The sequence below is a fragment of the Calidris pugnax genome, unplaced genomic scaffold (genome assembly GCF_001431845.1).
Source record: "Calidris pugnax isolate Ruff unplaced genomic scaffold, ASM143184v1 scaffold69, whole genome shotgun sequence".
NCBI lineage: Eukaryota > Metazoa > Chordata > Aves > Charadriiformes > Scolopacidae > Calidris > Calidris pugnax.
Genome location: NW_015090859.1, coordinates 573,078 through 594,391, shown reverse-complemented (window position 1 = coordinate 594,391; position 21,314 = coordinate 573,078). Strand labels below are relative to the sequence as shown.

General features: G+C 38.9%; 1 protein-coding gene across 1 annotated transcript in view; it reads right to left on the bottom strand.

Annotated features, from left to right (window-relative positions):
• RASA3 (RAS p21 protein activator 3) overlaps window positions 1-5,161 on the bottom strand; it is a 104,619-nt gene extending 99,458 nt beyond the window's left edge. The window contains exon 1 of the mRNA XM_014944191.1: window positions 5,042-5,161. Within this exon, the coding sequence (XP_014799677.1) occupies window positions 5,042-5,118 (77 nt within the window). The 5' untranslated portion in view covers window positions 5,119-5,161. The remainder of the gene's footprint in view (window positions 1-5,041) is intronic.
• Between the last annotated feature and the right edge of the window lie 16,153 nt (window positions 5,162-21,314).

Genomic DNA, 21,314 nt, shown 5'->3' with positions numbered 1-21,314 from the left:
TACAGCAACCTCTTGTTGAAAGAAAACACAGCCTCAACTCTGATTTTACAGCACATTTCACTATTCACTCACAAGCACACTGCCGACTTGTAGTTCTCGCTGTTACCTTCCCGGGAGATTAGCGGAAAAAAAAAAAAGAAGGGGGGTGGGGAAAGTGCTGCTGGCTTCATTTGCTGTTTCATTCAGGCTTTGATCACTATGTTTAGCACGTGAAAAATTCCTCAGTGAAATAGTGGAGAACTAAATAATCACAGACTCAAGACGCTTGGCTCATCTCTCTAAAGCACACACTGTCAGCCATTTGACTCTGAACGTACGACAGTTTTTGCCTTTATTCATATCCTTGAAACAAATTTAGAGATGTCACATTCCTTCCATTCTTCACCTATGATTTGAGAAGCTGCCTTGATTTCCTGTTGCAGCTGACACTGCCCTTTAAGTGAATGGAAACATGTGATGCAAACAGCAAAGTCAGCCCTAATGCCAAGAAGCCAAGAAAGTTTATCCTCAGGGAAGACCTGTAGCTAGGAGCAAGTCCTGGATGGTGGCGCCTGAAGTTTAAAGCTACTCATGGGTGAAGCTAAGTAGTTGACTCAGGAAAGGAAATTAATAGGCAAAATGCACGTCAGGCTGTCTACTTGCAGCTCAGAAGTAAAGACAATTGTAGATCTGTGCATTTTAAAAAAAAAATTCTCAGACGTTCCTTAGGACATAAAATACATGAGTCCCTTCATGTACATCTCCACTAGGTTATATGGAATGGATCCAATTCTACTCAGTGCCTTTGTGGATGATGGTAATATAAATATTGAACACCAAATACAAAACAGAGAAGCGTATTAAATCCTGGCTCTAACTGACCTCTTCCTCACATCTTATGACTTGCATGTGACCTTCTTAAAATTTACTAAAAGCCTGTGCCAGGAGTTTATGAAAACAGTGCTGCTTGAAGAGTTCAAGATTCTCTTCCTGGGAACCTGGACAGCTTGCTCTGACCAACCCACGCGTTCACTGTGCTTGTCCAAAGACCCCCAGAGAAGTCAGATGGCTCTGAATTGCCCCACATAAACAGTACTTTCACATTGCTCTGTGGTTTCATAGAAAGACCTGGCCATGTTATAACCCTTGCCTTTCAGTCAGACGCTACCAAGTTATCCTTACAGCAGCCCTCAAAATCTTTCAGTACATGGGAGCAGTGCCACCACCCAGTTTAGCAGAAGCCAACAGAGGCTGGATGGCAGAAATTATTTAAGTTCCTGATTGTAATTTATGAGTCCCACCTGACTGCTAAACAGAGGTTCACTATGCTGGCTGCTCTGAATTTTTGAGATACAAACTTATATAAAGGGCATCAGGCTCACAGGGATTCTCTTCAGAGCACTGGTAAGGGCACCAGACTGGGCAACAGGATGTGCTGGTTCAGTTCTTAGAGTTCCAAATGATTCATGCTTTGTTGATTTCAGAGGTTACTGCTTTCAGCTGTCTTCTCATGCCTCTGCAGCAGCCTAATAAAATAAAAACCTTTTGCAGAAGATTTAGGACAGAGCTCAGGGAGGCAACTTCTTACACTGTCCCAGTATAAAACACAGGAGATCATGAGTCAGAGTCTGAAGGCTCTGCCACAGATATCCCAAGCAAGCCAGAATTGGACATTCATCCAAGTCCCCCTGGGAAGGAGAGATAACTGCTTCCTTTCTCCCATTTGCCAGTTCTATTTAAGCTTTACGTGAGAAGAAGGCCTGCCTGGAAAAAATATATATTTCTGCAGTGCTTAGTAGAAGCTTAATGAAGCTTAACTGAGTTAGGAAAAAAAAAAAAAAAAGCAGCAGCAAGCAGTCCTTGAATTCCCAAGTATGCAAGACACTGTTTAATTATAAGCCTTTTCATGCACATTAAGTCATTTTATGCAGATACGCTGGAAAAGATCAGCTTCTCCAGGACAAATCTGAATCAGAAGACATTGTTTCAGAGTCAGTAGTGATAGAGCTGCATATGAAACACCTTTCAATTCAAACATTCATACAAAGCATCTTATTTTTCATAGACTACATGAAAATAATTTTTAAACTTATTGGAAGATGGGAGAGTTACCAGTACGAGTGAGAATACAGGCAATTCTTAAAACTTACTTTTAGTAAGCCAGCCCTTTGTCAGCCATGAAGTGATAGGAAGTAGAAAGTAGGCATGAACAACAGAAGAGGACCAGTGTTTTCCCCTTCAAAATACAATCAAAGGCTCTGTCACCCACTTCAATGCCAGCCATGCAGATGTTCAGGCAGGATTTGATTATTTTAGTCATGCCTTGGCCCAGCTTCACATCCCTGCTCCCATCTAACATTTCACACTACAGCAGTGATACCTCAGAAAAAGGGACTCAACGCATGCTTTACCATTAGGTTGGCAAGTGCCTGGCAAAGACACACCGTACATGAAAGCAGGTATTTCTCTGCTGCATACAAATTACATGGCCCTTAGGGCACATAAGCCTCGCCTGCCCAATAATTCACGGTTACTCAATGGGTTGAATCAATTTACAAACAAGCATTAAAGAATGTAACAGCATGATTGGCTCCTCAGCTATGTGCTCATCCTAGAGTCTTACAAAAAACAATAGGCGGCTGCAGCACAGTCTGAAATCATTTGAAAAACATCTTCTCCTGGAAGTCTACGTACTTGCTTTAATAAACATAAACGCAGTCATAAAAGATTAAGTAGCTGTTTGAGTGTGTCTCCTTAAATAAGAATGATTCCTATTCACAGATTAAGGAGACATCCCAGTTTACCATTCACGTATTTGGGATTTTGTCCGCTTTTCTTCTATGCAACAGAAAAACATGGACAGAGAAACATCTATATGGACAAATGCAAAATTCAGCTGATATCAGTGTCTGTAAGTGGATATTCAGTGACTGAAGCAGCAAGTTTTTCAAAAATAGTGCTTGCAAATAGAGGCTCACAGAGGGAGAAGGCAGCCTACCACTGACGGCGGTAATTCACTGGCAGAAGAAACAACAACTAAGGAGATCATCTTTAGTCAACCCTTAGGATCAAGGAAAATAGGACCACAAAGGGATTTTGAGAGATCATCTGATCCAGCACTGTTCCAAAGTAGGAAGATCTCTATATTTTGATCAGGCCTGATTACATAGAACCTGTTAAAAGCCTTCAGCAATAAATGCACAAAACCCAAGGCAATCTATTCCAAGTGCTTCAGAATTTTTAACAAGAGGAAGATTCTTCCCTCGCAGTAAACCTTAGCCTAAACTTCCTTCCCCACTACAATTTAAGTCCATTATTACATGCAATATACATACTGGACCTACAGAGCAATTCCCTCCCTGTTAAGTTTTTAGAAGGGGTTTGTTGCTTGCGTTGCTTTATTTTGTTTTCATTTTTTTAAAAATATATGTTTACATAGTTGTACCTACTCTTATCCCTCTTCTCTAGGCTAAACAATTTGAATCTTTTAATCTTTCCACATCAGTTATGTTTGCCAGACCTCCAATCATTGTGCTGCTCGCCTCTGAATTCACCTCAATTAATGATAAGAACTCAGCTCTACAGGAAACCAGAAACCATCCAGTTTTGCACAGTCTCAGTGTACCTCTTCAGCTTTATAATGATATATAAAGACAGATGGAATTTTTCCCACTGAAGGAATTACACTTGTTGCTTATTCCTAGTACTACAAGTTTATTTTCTCAATAGAGAAACACTTGGATTAGTTCAAGGAAATTACATCAACTATTCTCATACACCCCCACTCCCCACCTTCCACTTCCCTGCAAAGCACTAATGATCATCCAGCAAAACAACCCCACTGTGCAACTTCTAGTTGTGAGCAGGAAACCATTCCTGGTTGACCCAGGAATGAATTTACATGAGTTACAAAGTCATTTTTAGAGAAATAACTGGTTCAGGGACGCTGCATGGCAAAAAAACACAACAAGCATCCAGATCAGTCTTTGCTTTTTTACTACTTTTTGCCTTTTTTTTTTTTTAATATATTATACACTACAGACAGGGAAGTGTTAGAATCATCATTCAAAACCACTCTAATTATGTTCAGTCAACCTCAATGCCTCAAGAAACAAAAATATGGACCAGTACACCATATCAGAATATAAAATGAGGAAAAGACTTAAAGACAACAAGAAATTATGTGATAAAATGACTAAAGCGACTTCAGGGAATAAATTCCACTTCAAGCTACTCAGATTCACATTCTTAAATGTGTTAGGGGCTTCTCAGGGGCTGGGGTCCAGAGCTATTTTCCAAAGTAAATTATTTGCAATAATAACACAAATAGCGAATTCCTAACAGTATTACTCAACTCTCGCTCTTTTCCCACTTTCTATCTCAAGATGAAAGTTACAAACTTAACTGTTGCTTGCTTCTACTTTCCCCCTACTCCAAAAAAAAGCCTCACTTGCCAGAGTATACATACATGCCCAGCTTTGTTCCTTTTATTTTTTTGATGTTTGGGAATTTCCAGGAGAAAGTATTTTAACTTTGGCCACACGCTTCCCATTCATTTTCATTGTACATTTGGCTTCTACAATCTCACAGGAAGTGTCCAAGATAATCACACAGGCACCTTATGTTCAAACCTCTCCTTTCAGTTGCAGCCTCATGACAGCAAAAAAATAAATAAATCCCTAATTCCACCCATTAGGGTAGCCAGACCAATGCAAAATTTTAAGCATAGACAGACACAAAAGAGAGTTCAGTGCTCCCTTCTAAGTTGAGATCTAAAAAGCTTAGGGAAGTTCAAAACAAATATCGCAGAAAGAAAAAGAGCACCATCTGTGCATTCATAGGAAAACAGTTAATACGGCTTGCCTTTGGAAAAGACATTTTCGCCTATATACAGACAGGAATCCTGATATTAATAGTTCTACCACTAGAGTTCTTCAAATGGGAAAAATTATTATATTCCTCTTCCCTCCTACCCCCAAAAAGGTATCTTTTGAACATTAAGCAAACACAGTAGGCAGAGAACAAAAAGAGTTAATAGAACGTGTATAAATGTATTTGTTACCATAATGACTTCTCCACTATTTTGGTCCTGAAAACCTCCTCCTGGTCCAGGTTTACAGTACAGTAGCAATCCCTCATCTTGTTTGGCCCCGGATACGTGGGAAGATTTTTGGCTTCACCTAAAGACAAGAAAGAAAAACCCAAAAGGATTACATATTAAAATATTATCCATAATCTTATCATCTGTCAACTAATGCAGTGTCAGCAACATGGCTAATGTGGAGTATTAAGTTGTATTTTTCTCCCCAAATGTTCTCTATTAAACTTAGCAGCAGTATTCTATTTCCAAGGCAGCAGTTCCTGACAGCCACTGAGTTTAAAGCTCAGCAGTAGCCAGCAACAACTCAACAGTTTGTTGCGTCCGATTTATTCGCGTGTATTTGGGTACATATTGCTTCCTTCCAAATTTGTATTTAGGTTTTGATCAGTCCTCCCATGAGATACCAGGAACACAACACAACATGGTAATAAATTGTTCAGATACAGTCCACTGATTTCATCCAAAAGACATCACCAGAACACAGCAAATGAAGACTGACCCCCACTCTCCACAGAGGCACAGATGCAAACCAGTCACTTTAGTTACAGCCAACAGCCTTCCATCACAGGATGGACTTCAAAGCACTTCGATGAGGTAATTAGCACTTCTGAAGCTGCCTAAGGTCCTCATACAAAGGTAACATGCAAGTCATGAATATTCTTCACAATAAACAATTTTTTAAAACTGCAACAAGAAACATTTATGTATCCTACATTTAACAAAAAATAAATTAAAAAAAGGGTTGAGGAACTAAGGGTAACCAAGAGGCTGCAAACCACAAGAGTACAAAATGAGAATAAAACCACACCTTTCCCCTCTACATATCCATTAATAACCAAAGCTGAGTGCTAAATTTCCTTGGCAGACTGATAAAATCAAAACTCTCAGACAGGAAACTGGGTAATGCTCCTCACGGCTTTGCTAAAGCACCTTAGTACTACATGGATGAGTGATTTCATTCTAAAGACAAAACTTAGACCTCTCAAAGAATGACTAAATACAAGTCTACAAAGCACGTGGTCTTATTTACCTTCACTCTTCCAATACCCAGAGATTATGAGCACATACCATGGGAACTAGATCATTCCCTCCTGATAAAAATACAAGGAATAAAAATAAAAATAAAAACGTACAGACCAAAGGAACACAGGTTTGTTTGCCAGTAGAAAACTCTAAATGACAGTAGCAAATATAACTTTTTATCAGATGTCTGCAGCTCAGCTTAAGTGCTTTTTCCTAGACACATGCCTTTCCCAGTCTCCAGCTCCTAAATAGCTTTACACTATTAACAGAACAATCTTGCTTCTTTCAAGCCTGTCTTCAGTAAAGACATACTTTTTCCTTTCCGCAGGTTTGTTCAACAGCACTCTGATGTGTGGGCATGTAAATTCTGAAGAACTCCAGCAAGAAAAGATCGAGCCAACCTGCACCCTCGGCTTTAAAGGAAAAGGATAAAGTGACCAAGGACTCCACGCCTTCCTGCCTCTGATCTCTTTCTGGCACACTGTTCACACGCTTTTGCTAACTGACTCATGACGTGCCCTTGGAAAAGCCACACATCCACTCTTCTCCCAAACGGCCTGCAAACTGGTGATCGATCTTACACGCATATGTCTTCTAGAGCTAACCAGAGAACGTAAAGAGAGGCATTGAAAAGGGACATGAAAACACCGTTTCAGACAGTAACGCTTCACTTCAGCATCCTTCTAAATAAGTTTGCGCTCTCAGCTCAGCTGATGCAACTTAATAGCATTCCTCCCACTTCCTTCAGAGTTGTGAGACACTGCATTAAAAAAAGCTGTCTCCGCTGTAATTCAAAGGTGTGACTGGAACATCTGTCGGCATGCCCAGTGTGGCTCTAAACTGAGCTGGAGCGTTAGCCATAGTTTAACTGCAGCAGCTCCAGCCAAAAATACATTGAGGACTATTGACGGCTTGCTCAGCTTGCACTGAAGCCTATTCTTCCATGGTAAATCTCCACTCTTGTTAGTCTGAGTTCAAGCAAGTTACAAAGCAAATGTACTAGCCTCACACAGACTGAGGTCTCTGAGTTTATCTCCCCTCCCCAGGCCTCCAGCATCTAAATTTCTCTATTCTTGCACTAGAGTCACGTGAAGCCAGCCTCTTTTTTGGATGACTGGGTAAAGTTCCCCAGACAGAGCGAGCGTGCAAGTCAACAGGAAGAGTTTCAATAGCAGAACGATAAGGAAGTCTTCCTCTGGGGCTGGCACACTATTTTCATGGTTCTTCCAACAGAACGGGGCAAAACTTTTCAAGCTTAAAATTAAACCAAAAAATACACAGTTTCCCTTTTTCTGCTGTCTTCCACTTCCTACTTCAACACAAACACACACACAAAACCAATTCCAGATTTTGTGATCTCGATTTCCAGCTTTCTGATGTGCACAATATTCACTTAAGTGCTTAAAGTTAATACTTAGTCATGGCATAACACTCTCTAAGAACTGTATTTTGAATACTCAGTTCTCCTCTTTGTTAAAGGACTTACATTAAAGAGGCCCACAATGCTGAAACCTAAATGCAATGTAAAGGAAGACACCATTTAGCATTGCTAGAAAATGCCTGCCTGCACGGTCCGTACAGCAAATTAAAGTTCATCATCACCACAATATTAGAAAGTGGGGCACAGAGGGAAGATAAAGGGAGAAGACATTTTACAGTAATTTCTTTCTTCAAACTGGAAAAAGGCCCTGAAAAACCACTGAGACTAGAACAAGGGATTAATTGACCAACCCAATATATTAATCATGTTACTGACTTGAGTAGGAGCTTACAAAGAAAAAAAATACGTTTTCTTCCCAACGCTGGCAGCAGCCAATGGCTGTTTAGATTCCTCTAGCACTGAGCAGTTGAGAAAGAAAAATTTGTCAAGCTTTCAAGCATAGCTAAAGACTCAGCTCTCTAGCCAGACATTTTATGTCAACAAATGCACTCTGTTAGAGCTTCAGTTGCTCTTTACATTCCTCCAAGACAAAAACGTTCCCTCTGTGGCACTGTTTTGCCATCTACAATGAAGCCGAACGATTTGCTCGGTATTTTTTTGCTTCTGCTACTACTGAAATGAAAAAAAAAAAAGCCCAGAATACTTGATACGGTCATGCACCATTTCCATATTCTCAACAGCCAGAGCTGATTAGATCATTTAATCTGGGCAAGAATTTCATTATTTAACTTATCTGTATTGAAGAGGCATCTTCATCGATTGTATTCTCAAGAGGTAGCTCTGCTCTCCGCCCCCCCCCCCCCCGCTTCATATTTGTGAAGTACCTGAATGCTAGAGAATTTGGAGAGGGTTTGCAGAAAAAAGGTCAATACACTCACCTTTAAAACCTTCAGTTTTCCACTTCCACTAAGAAGAAACAGAATGTTTCTTTAGATATCTAAGACCTTGACAGTAAATAAAGCAAACAAACACTTTGTTTTGGAGCATAAGGCTTCCAATTTGGAGCCACAGAGGCAGAATAATCAGGTCAAGTTTGCAAGATTTTCTCTCTATCCCTGCACTTATAATATATATGGTGCTAATTTATTAACCATGTGATGCACTCAGCTTAGCACTAAGTACTTAAAACTAGCAAAGCTGATTTTAGCTATAGAAAAGTTATCACTAGGCATTTTGGACAAGTCTTAAAAAATAACTATACAATTCAGAACACCTCGCTGACTTGCTGTCTTCTCCCCACAAATACTGGATTACTACAGTTTAAAAATGGACTCCAGTGGCAGCACAGATAGCTTAGCTTGAGCTAGGCACAGGGAACACAACAGGCTGGAAAAAGAGGAAGGAAAAACTCAAAACCACATACATCTTCCTTGTTCCTTCCAAAATTACACATTCGTGTCCTGCTAAGAGACTGGCAAAATAAAAGGAAAGCAAGAAAAAAGGGCTCTTCTGCATATATGGTAGAGAAGAGCACTGCTTAGATGCTTGGGAGCATAACTGGTAAAAACAAGAAAAACTTGGAAGATGTTTCTAGGAATAAACAAATATATAAGTATATGTACACATTTGCTTAAGGTTTTGTCACCTTGACTTTTTTGAAGCATCTGGTATTTTTAATTTAATTTAAATACTTGCCACTGTGTCATCTTTGCTTTTGACATATTTCCCCAGGTGCAACCTTCTGAAAAGCAGAGAATGCACGACAGCCAGGCATTACTTCCACCTTTTGGAACAACATTTGCTGCTCCTGTGCTTTTAAATATTGGGTCACCAGCACACATCTGCCAATCTGAGTGCATTAAGGAAGACTTTGTAACGTGTCACCAAATTTAACTTGCTGTCTTCTAGCTGCACCATATTTGATTTTATCAAGACGGCATAAGAAAATAATTTCTCAAATTATTTCAGCAAACACACAAGCAAACAAAAATCTACCTCCAAAAAATCAAGCCAATAAAAGCAGCATATTGCTTTGACTTCAGGGAGCATGCTACAAGCCTTGGGTACAGATACAAAATATCTAAAATCTGAAAAGGGCAACATATCCAAACCAACAACAATCCACTTTGTTTCTGTCATATTCAGAAAAACACTCTCCAAAGAAGCTCACAGGCAAGCACATCAGGAACAGAAACAGAGCAGCAATGTATGCCAGGAATGAAATGCTTCTCCTTTTCTCCCTTAAGCTCCCTATACCAATAGAGACGCTGGAATCTTGAAAAAAAATTAAGATTATCTCAAGCACCCCTTTCAAGTTCCTTTCTTCTGAAAAGCATTATTCCTTCAACATCCACAGATCAAGCAAAAACATAAAAATGAAAACGTGTACACACAGAACTCTGATTCTCTGTCACAATTTATGCTTAAAAAGCTTTATGCACAAACCCAAGCATGTATGTAAAATATCAAGATGCCAGCAAGTTTATAATCAATACTTGAAGTAAACTTAATTAAAACAGAAATATAATACCATTCAATGTCTATTAAAACATTCAGAAATCCCTAAAAGCACATTAACTTTTGTGTCCATGCATGAATTTACACTGAATGGAAACAGTAGTATTAATGTTGAATGTTGAAAAAACACTTCATTTTTTAGCAATGAGTAGTTTTCAGGGGTGAGGTGGAGGCAAGGGGAAAGGTAAGACTGCAAAGAGGGATATATTGGCAAAAAAATCCTTTTTAATATTAAAATGGTCATAGTTAGAATTCTAGTCACATCAGAAATCAGTTTTGTTACTAAACAGCCAATGTGATAATTACGTGAAATTAACATGTTTGAAAGCAGAATAGGCTTTCACATAGCATATAATTCCTACATGTAGATATACTGTGCATACCTCTCGGAATGGAAAGTTTAAATTCATTTTTGCCTTTCCAAATAAGAAAAACCAATAAAAATTTTTTAAAAAAGTGAAGTTCCAAGAACCAGTGTACCTAGTGTGCAACTATAGAGTTATGTAGGTAGCTTAGTATTCTTGTGTATTTTTGTAGTAACCTAAAAACAGTAAATGCTTTTTAGGCAATATATGTCAAGTGTCAAAAATGTATTGTCCCCTCCACCTACGTATATGGGTCACACAGCTTAAAAATAAGAAAGAAAAACACATAAAATTCATAAATATCTAATCAAGAAAATGGATATAGTAAGAAAAAAAGAGATTTATTTTAAAACAGATGTGGTTATTTGCCCAACAATCTCTCTTTGCTTTAACCATAGGTATTTACGTGTGCATACACACACGCATTTTGCTCTAATGGAGACAGATTGCATTAGATTTCTAAACCAGGTCAAAAATAGCCATCTGTGAACAGATTTTGATGATCTGGAAAATGAGATTTTTAGATGACCTGTTCTTAATCTAAGCCCTTGCCTGCCAGCCTCTTTCCACGTGAAATGATCATCACATTAGAAGACTCAGGGAAAGCACTTCCTCAATAAAAACCATACTGACCACCTGGGCCTTAGCAACAGCCCCAGAGCAACTGGATACCACAGCTACGGCTGCTTCAGAAAGTAACCATCAAGGAAACAAAGCAGACTAAATTAATTACAACTTTTTAGACAAGGGCATGGTGTGGAAACTGTCTTGGCTTTGGGGCAATAGGTAGCATTAACCCCAAATCCTTTGGTACTAAGCTGAAGGCCACCACCAGCTGATATCTTTGTGCCAAAAACTATTTACTCCTACTTAGACCTAGTACTTACAGTGGAGTTTTACTGCCTTTGCAGGAGCATTCTGCATCCATTGAAATCCCTTCTGCACAATCCACTTCACCAGTAGACATGCTGCCATACTACTACACCACCACCCTTTCCCTCCACATGATTAAACTCAGTTGGAATCCCACATATAGATCTTCCTTTGCTTTGAAACCTGTTCTGAGACAGGCCTTTATCAGCTGTAACAATAGCTGAACCTGATCAGCTACAGCCCCTATGGCAGACAGACTCAAAGCTATCACTCAGAACAGCTGGTAACCAAATTCCCTCTTTCCTATACGCGTGTAAACAGACATCCCACTTCTGGTTTTGGGGCTCTGAAGGTCCAGCAAATCATCCAAATATCTTGCCTTTACTGTTCTGGGCAAAAGAAAAGCAGCTGAGGATATTGTCACTGGAGAGCAATGAGAAGCTGCAGGCTGATAGCCTTACTTTTCTTAATAAGAGGCAACAAACAGAGGCCTCCAGGAGGACTGAGGAGGCTCAAAAGATCTTGTCGTGATCTCAAGTACTTAAGAGCTCACAGCACAAGGGCTGTTAATCAAATCCCAGGGCTGGGAGGAAAGGTCTATACAGCAAGTTCCATGAGAGCCGCTTGCAAAATTAAGATTTTAGTTTGTACAAAAGGAAAAGCATAATTCTCCTCAACTCATTAATGTAACCGGTTGCACGCTACTTGCCAATATCATGGCCTAACAGCAGGAATCGGGTTTCTCTAAAAATTCCCTTCGGATGGTAACTTAATCCCACAAAACAAAAAAGTACACAGCCCAGCTGCTTTTTAACAAGCCTGAAGCTATTCTGTGTAAAAGGACATTTGAAGAGATCATTTCAAAGTAGGATACTGCCAGGATAACGGTGTTCTCAAGTTTTCATTCAAATTCAGTTTTTCTGTGGCACTCTGGGGCTAGCATTCCAAGTTTCTTTGATGTGACTTTCTTGTACTTTTGCAGAAAAACTGATGAATTAACCAAATTGTTTCCTTATCTGTGTTGATACAACGTTAGACTCTGTTCCCCTTGCACTATTTTTCAATCCAGCTTATCTTTTGAAGACGATACTGTGCATCAAGACACATCTCATGCCAAGACACATCTCCTGCAACTTCCCAGCTGCATTTGATAGAGGCTCTTGAGGTTTTTTTCCTACCAACTTCCTACCAGTTTTTTCCTACCAGTCACGTAGGGACTGGCTATGGGTTGTTCTGTGCCTCTGAACTGTGACCTTCATTTAGATCAGTGGCTTGTGCAGCTTTTTGTAGGTTTTTTTGTTGTTGTTTGAGGTGGGAGGTTTGGGGTGTTTGGTTTGGGTTTTGGTTCTGTTTGGTTATTGTTTTTAAAAAAGAAAATCAGCTTCCTAAAGATATAAAAGACCTTCTCTCAGCAAACTTTAAGTCACTGAACATCTGTTGTGGGAGGCCATGAGGGAGGGGATTCAGGCTGCAGGAGGGGCAGAGTAGCTGAGAGGAAGTAACTTTAAACAGGCTATTCCATCATGGGCAAACAGAGAGCAATTTCAGCTATTTTTAGAAGAACAGTATGAGACAGGAAATACAAGCAAATGATTTACAACATCAAACAAGACGTGACCAAAATCCAACAACAATTCAACCGCTCCCTTTTGAGAGTTTTTGTACTTAAGGATAATTTAAGATAGTTGCTCTACAGTAAGGAGCCCAGACGCTGCTAAAGAACACAAGTAATGTTCACAAAAACATCAGCATAAGCAAAGAGAAGTTCCTGTGAAAACAGGTATCTATTTTTACCTGCCTTCATTTATATTATTCACACACAAAATCAAAAGCCAGGTGACCAAAAAAGTCAATTTTTATCTTTTTACATCCTTTTTTTTTTTTTTCTTTTAGTGTAGGTCAAAATGCTATAGCTGTATGAAAAAAAAAAAAAAGATAGCACAAAACCAACACAAGCAATGAAAAAGGAGTGATGACCTCTCTCTCTCTCAGGACATTAATCACTTTTCACAAGTGACACTAAAAACTTTTACAGTAACATGAAAAGTTTAATTCTGCTAAAGGTTCTGTTGTGCTTAGATTGAAAACTAGTAACAAAAGGAGTGATTGCTGAAAAGTTGAAGCTTTACCAGCAATGTTAGGAAAACAAAACTGTTTCCTCTAATGATTTGGTTGTCCACAATTCTTCTTGCTTTAGAATTACTTATATAGAAACGTCTTCTCTAACCAGAGTTTCACAGGATGAAGTTCAGTTTGGCCCTTTGGCCCCACAGTGTTCAAAACCAAAATAAAACCTAGCTATTGAGAAACAGGGTGACTCAGAGCACAGCAGTTCAAGGCAATCTTGAAAACCACATAAGATTTAGGAATTAACTGAGCAGAGTGTCTTTCTCCATATTCAGAACACTCTTCCTTTCACAAAATTAATCATCATGAGAGAGAGAAAAAGGTTTTGAAACCTCCCTAACTTGCTTCACTGTAGCCTTTCTTCAAAAACAGTGAAATAGGTACTTTCCTACAAAAAGATGAAATTCATTTTTCCATTTAAAGTTCCAAACTCAGAAACATCCTTCTCCAAACCTGCAGTAATTAGCAGCTTCACTTAAACCCAGTAACAGTCAAGACCAGAACAACTTGAAACTTGATCATGGTCTTCGTATTTCTTTTGTTCCCTTATTCTGCTTATGTTCCTTCATATGTGAAGAGCATCTTATGTACTAAGGAACAACATAATAGGAAATCCACAACATAATAGGAAATCCTTTATTTTAAGAAAAGTGTGATCATAACCAGCTCTCAGACTATGTGCTTATAGATGTTTTTTGAATGAAAACATTAATTTAAGGAAAATTATAACTTTGTTGCCTTGTAACTTTCAGTCTTCAGCACCTGACAAATGCTATGTTGTAAACATGCCCCTGTACTAAGGAGGACACTCAGATTTGGACATTATTGAAATCTTCCACAATATTTGTTTCGCTTTAGTTACTGGATCTTCATTTACAAAGCAATTTTTCCAGTAGAATGAAAGAAAAACACATCCCACTTGGTGATTCCTAAGGTTGGTGTCTTATATGATCCATAGGTGACTTTTCCACGCTGGTGGACTGAAAAAAAACACAAACCCTCAAAGATTTATTTCCCTGATGAATAACCTGTATGACATAGATGCATGCTGACAACACAGAAGATTTTACATAGATACTGCTAATTTCCTGTTGCTAGCTTGCGGTCCCAGTAATCAAAAGAAACCAATAACATCCCTCCTTACCACATTTTAAGATGCTTTTAAGTATCTCAGCTTGACTAACAAAATCATCACTTGCCAGTTTGCAGTGCTGTGCAATTAAACTCTTAAGATTGCAAATGTGCACTCCAACTGGTCTACAGACCTATTGATTTCTTTGTGGAGAGAAAGAGGACAACATGCCTCTAACTCTGAAGCCCAGACTGCCTTAACTTCTGCCACCACACAGTTTACCCCAAGAATTTCTAGAAGCAGCTAATCACAGAACATACACACACATTAACAGAACTGGACCATCACCATCCAAGATCCTAAACATTCTATTTCCCATGTCAGCAAGCTTACTACAGAATTTTTATTTATTTTTTTTAAACACGTCAGCACAGGATTCCTGGCTTCTTGCCAAAATAAAATTTTCAATTAGAAAATATAGTTGAAGACAAACTGACCTAGGTGTAGGAAGGAAAAGACATAATTGGCTACCACTGCCTTCTGCACTTGCTTTTTGCAGACTTCTTCCAAATGCTCTGACATGCTGAGCTGTCACCTCCACTCTGTCACTGTGAACCCACCAGTACAGGTCCACTAGGTTTAATGGGGTTTAGCAGACGCCCAACAAGTCCTTCTGCCTGGACTCCATGAAAATAACATATGTCGCCATAAATTCAGTCAATAATTTATCTCCAAAGTGCAAGCATTTCTGTGTAATTCTATCTGCTCAGTTTCTCAATTTTTTCTAGTTTTCAAAGGACAGAAGTGTTTTAACCACTCAAATATTAAGTGTACTTCAAGAAATACGGATATATTTTGATATGACTTTATGAAAGTACCTTTTCTTCATAAATCAGAAGCAAATAAAAACTCTCTCTCAAAATACACTACATTTTCCCACCTTATAAGAAGAATATATACAACATTCAGCTAATCTCTTAATATTTTCAGATTCCAATTTGGCATTATTCTTCTACAAACATTATTTATTTATTTAAAGAAGCCATGTTCTCCCTGAGATCCTGTAAGGAATATTCCTTTCCCTGTTCTGGTTAGTGCTTGTTCAACATCTTCTGTTGTAAAGTGGCCCTTTAACAGAGTCAGTAGCAGTCGGAGTGCTCAACTAGCAAGCTGAGCTATACTGAAGAAGCTGCATTTCCATCCTCTCAAAGCACCCAAAGATTTCTTCACAAGGACAAAGAGGAGAGGATGATGTTAGAGGAACACACTGATGGCCAGGAACAGTGTTTAGCAAGAGAAGTTTTAAGAACATCCTAAAATATTTTCAGATTTATTGACAACAGAGTAAGAAAGGAACATCTAACTAGTATGTGTGACATGGAAAGTAAAGTACTGAACAATTGAAGAAACAATTATGGATCCTAGCAGGCCACTTCTTTCTGGAGTGAGGGGAAAAAATAGAAATCAAAAACATTAAAATCCTTTCTTTCAGTTTCGTACAAATTGAAAAGTATTATTAAGCTTCTTTGCTAATGAGTTACAGTGTAACAGTAATGTTTCCTCTTTCCCAACTGTCCATTCTTCACTGTGCTAAAGTCCATGCAAGTCTAAAATTGCATATAAAGAGACTTACTCTTAAATCTTTGAAAGTTTCCAAGTTGCAAGCTGACAGTGTACCAGATTAATTCTAAATACAAACTGTAATGTTCTGCCCACAAAGCTAGGACAGTATATGGGACTGGCTGTCCAGTGTTGGGCAAAACAAACTATAAAAAACAAGCGAGAAATCCCGCATCCAAGTTCTCAGACTCCTGAGTGGTGGCAGCTAGTGAAAGAATCTTTCAAGTAAATTAAGTTCATATGCACAAAGAAATACATAAGCATTCACTTGTTCTTGCTTGATGTGAAGTCACAGGGTCAGGTCCCCACCTCATAGTATACAAGCTGATTCGTTTCAGCTACAGCTTTAACCCAACATACTCATCTCCCTGCACCAAAGTAGTAACTGCCAAAATACAGGGTCATGTTGTCTTCCAGAGTGAGCCAATGTGGTAGGAGCAAATGAACTTCAAAGAAACACAGATCTCTTATTTCAGTGGTTATTCTTATAGAAATGGGAGCAAGATTCAAAATTAAATTTTGTTTGTAGGTAGACACTCAGAGGCTGAGCATTTTTCAAAACTGCCAATGATTCTTGGAAGCTGGGCATTCCCTAGGAGCATTCCCATCCACACCCACAAAGTTCATCCAAAGTTGAATTTTTAATGTGTCTGTTTAGACACTACATATATCTGTCTCAAAAAGAATGAAAGGAAAACTTACAATCTGAACTAACAGTTATAAAAGTTGTGTCTGCAATCCATAAGAATCAGCTGAAAGTTGGAAGCAGAATAAAATTATCACAAAAAGTTTCACAAAAAAGCCCCACTGTTTGAACTTTCAACAATCAATCTTGATTTCTACCCCCCCAGCCTGCACCTTCACCTACTTCAGGAACATTTTCCTAGCAAAACACTGTTAACAACTTACAAGATGGAAAATAATGCTGTTCAAAAGAGCCAGAATCAAAGTTTAATGTGGAACATTAATTCATCTTTCCTTCTACTCAGGCTTTCATCTGTGAACTATGACAGTGTTTATACCCATTCATTTCAGCAACTTCCCATCCTCCAACCCTTTCATAACCCTGACTCCTCTTAAGGCACAAACCAGACATTGCTCCCAGGGATATTCATATGATTCAACATTCTGCACAGCTTCGGTGCCTGCGCTAGCACCTACTGTTCAAGCAGACTCCTGTGTAAGAGGATTTGGGGCACTAACGTTAACTGAGCGCTTTCCAAATCACAATTTGAAAGACTTCCTGTCGCTGCCCATTGACTAAACAGGGAGCCCAGCCAGCTAACATCAGTGTCCAGGTTAAGTGTTTACAACCACACAGCACCTATTCTCCCTTCTCTCTTCTTACTTCCCATCTAACCACCTCACTTTTTCTGCATGGCTAGTCTTTCAGGCTGCTATCTTCCACAATGAGCCATCACACCTAAAATCTTCTAGTACCAAGATAAAGAACTTTCAAGAGCCTTCGTAACAACATACTGCACAATAGGGACTGGAAAATCTGCCACTGTCCTAATGTTGTTTGAAATCTCCATCAGATCTTGGCTCCAGCAAACACTTCCAGGTACAGATAATTCTGCAAGGAGAGTTTCTGCCCCAGAAACTTCAAGTTTGATTGAAGTATCATGATAAGAGGTGATTCGTGTTAATAGTTTTTGTTATTACTACTGACTTTTTTTAAATTTCACAAAGCTCAAGCTACTACCACAACTGCAATGTAATTTTTGTTCTTAACAGCATAATGAAGGAAGATCAAGTTAAAGGTAGATGTACTTCAGCACACTGAACAACTTTGTAATCACCTGCCTTACAGCCAATTCCTTGCTAGTACCAAGAGTCCTGAATTTAATATGCTAATTTCAGTGGGACCCCAATAATATATCAGTTACTATGACTATAAAACATTTTTCAACACAATGATGCTTCTAACTCAAACAGCAAGCGGGGGGGGAGGGAACCCCATGTAACTGGTAAGCAAGGCATCAACCTGTGGTGCAATTTGTTTTTTAAACAAGATTTCAAACAGTGACTAATCTAATCGCCCTGAGAGGGGGAACATCACATGAATCTTGGCCTGAGGAACAAACCTAACCAAGAAACAATGACTCATTGTACAGGCAATGTGATGAGAACCAAATGCTAGATTATCCAACTTCAGTAACTACAGGAAGAGAAAAAACATTTACTTCTTCACTCCCCAGCACTGAGTATAGATAACACAGGCACAGTAGTGCAGAAAAACAAGCAAGAAGAGGCGGAGAATAGTAGTTTATTTATAAGCAGTGATCAAAACCAGTTTGGAAGTTAGTGTAGCTGTATGCACCTAAAGCACATCACTGGTATAAGAAGCTGAGATTTTCAAGAAATATCTAAGCCAAAAACACAATACTCCTTTGTAATTTCTACAAATGCTCATATGATTAAAATCCACATTTACAGGGAAATGTGTAACTTTCCATAAAGTGTCTGCAATCCAGCTGTTGTTTTTTTATGCAAAGTATAAAGTGGGGTATTAGAAATAGAAAGTGACCTACTTTCCTTTTCTAAACTATGCAAAGTGTTAATATAATGAAACTCAATGTTAGTTTTCTTTTATTCTTCTAGTTTCAGTTTACAAGTTAGTCATAGCAGCTGCAGAAGAGGGGGTGTGAAAGACATTGTCTGTAAAGCACTCTGGAAATGTTAAGTATTTTTGCATAATTATTACTAGTGACAAATCAGAATTCATTCACCTATGCTGAAGTGCAAGAATTAAAACACATGAACAAGAGGGACAACTGCTCTGAAATACATTTGCAAAGTTTTACTTCTATAAGCATGTTCAGTTCCACAAAGCTGTCTAACCCAGCACAAACCTGCTCTGACTTTGCTTCAGTAGTAGAGGCCCAGCTGTAGTGAGAGCTGTACAAACACGTAAGACATTCCCTTTCTTGAAATGCTTAAGCCTACACAAATATTCATACATGATAAGAGAGGATTAAGCTTTAAAAAGGGAAGGGCAGGTGAAGGATATTTGACAGGATGGATGTATAAAGAAACAGCATTCCCAAAGAGAATGCAATGCAAAAGGTATATAAAAATGTAATGTTAATTTTAATTAAAAAGTGTTATACTGAAAACTTTTCCAAATCAAACCAGTATTAACGCTGACACAGTTATTTAGTGATAATGGTTTGCTTTAATGACAGGCAGGAAGAGGAAGCACTGCAAGGGAACTTATTCCTCAGCCCAATGACTAATAAGGACAACAAACCCCATTAAGTTTAAACTCACACCTTTGAATCCACAGTTATGTGCTGCAACTACTCAGTCACCAAAAGCCAAAATACACAAAACCTTAGGCAACCCTGTCCTCAGCAATTTACAGAGCACATCAATCAGGCAAACAGTGATAACTTATCCCCCCACACATCAACTTATAGCTCATCCTTCAGAGCCCAAGAGAAGTGATACAACACACATCATATTTTTCTTGCAGACACAGCATGTACTAGTTTTATCACAAATTTTAAAATAAGTGAAGCTATGGTATCACATACAGCCAGTGTGAATAAGCATCTATATACCAAGCTATACCCATGTAATATACACTTCTCTTCAAATAATCTCCTGAAACCTCCGTGCAAATTCATGGCTTACAAAAGAACAGCAGACTGCAGTCAGAGAATGCTTTTGATAACGATGTGTAAAATAAAGTTGATTTCTGGATTATATCACACACTTTCACTGACTGTAAGAAAGTTCCTCACTGACATTTACAAAAAGCAGCTGCAAAACTTAAATCATGTAAATAGACATGCCTATCCAAAGACTATTTGTTGGATAAAAAGATGCTCATTTTTACCTTTTAGGGTAGAACAGAAGTTACATACAGTAGGTGCACACAAATCCACATGCATGCTGACGTCATTATTTTTAATGCTGGAGTATGGGGGTTAATACACCAGGCGTTTGGCTACCAAAAAAGACCAATGCTTCTTTACAAAGATCACCCAAGAATGGAAAGCCATGCACCTTCAATTAACCCCTTACTTATTCCATGTAATTTCAAAAATGGTTCATTTGCTTTTACAAAGCAATACCACACAGCAGAGCTATTCTGTGCTAGGAATTTGTACTCCCATGCAAGAAGTTAGCTCTTCTGGTTGAAGATCTGGATTCTATCCCAGTTCTCCTGCAGACTCCATCTGTGATGACACATAAAAAGTCAGACAACTAACTTCCGTACTGAAACTACCTCCCTCTCTAGCACTTCATATTCAAAATGCAACTTTAGATCCCCCAGAAGACAGACCACATTGGAGTATTGCATTACAATATGCTAATGTAACTGCTTGAGACATAGACATTGCATTTGAGGGCTAGCTACGAAGAGGCCAGCAAAGCCAACCCAGCCCAATCAACATGCCTTACACCAAAGGACTCTCTTGCATAGCAAGTAAAGATCAACATCCTCTTGGTCTGGGAAGCCCCTTGGCTACCTATGTAACAGCACAAGTAGGGGGAATCAAACACAAACCAGGATTTACCAACACAGAATAGGAGAATACAAAGAATCTGGTCCTCTTGACAAAAAGGTAAGGCCCACAAACAGCCCTCAGTAACCATGACAGGACATATCTTATTGTTAGCAATGCATACCTCCCGCAGTAACATCACATACAAAGGGAGAGAGAAAAAATGGCTCCCACAGCCTTTATTGTGGAAAGAACACCAATTCAGGCATGAAAAAGGTACTATAACAGCTGCAAAGCAACCTGGCAAAAAAATGCTTCATGACAGAAATTACTTTGATAATAAAGACACCTTTCATGGGAAGCTGCCCGAGATATACTGTATCAAAACAGAGGGGCAGAGGAACTCCTGAGTGGCAAGAAGGTAGGCATATGGAACAAAAGTGCAGAGTAATACAGACAGACGCCCAAAAACAGTTGCCACCAAGGCTTAAATTCACCTCTACGTACTCCAGCACTGTTACATCCCAAATAACCGCGCCATAACCACCTCCTTGCTGTCAGCTACAGATTTATGAGATCTGAAAAAAGACACTACCTTCCCAGAAGATGAACCATTTGTGAATACAGATGTCAAAAATCTTCAGCACAGGAAAGCATCTGTTCTGACTTTTGCACATCTTTTGAAATACTTGACTACTGGGGGCTTTTGCAGAAGAAACTACTTGTTTCTTATGTCCAGCTCTAACTTGTTCTGAAATTGAAGTACTCCCATTGTAAATTCAGAAATGAAGCAGCGGAT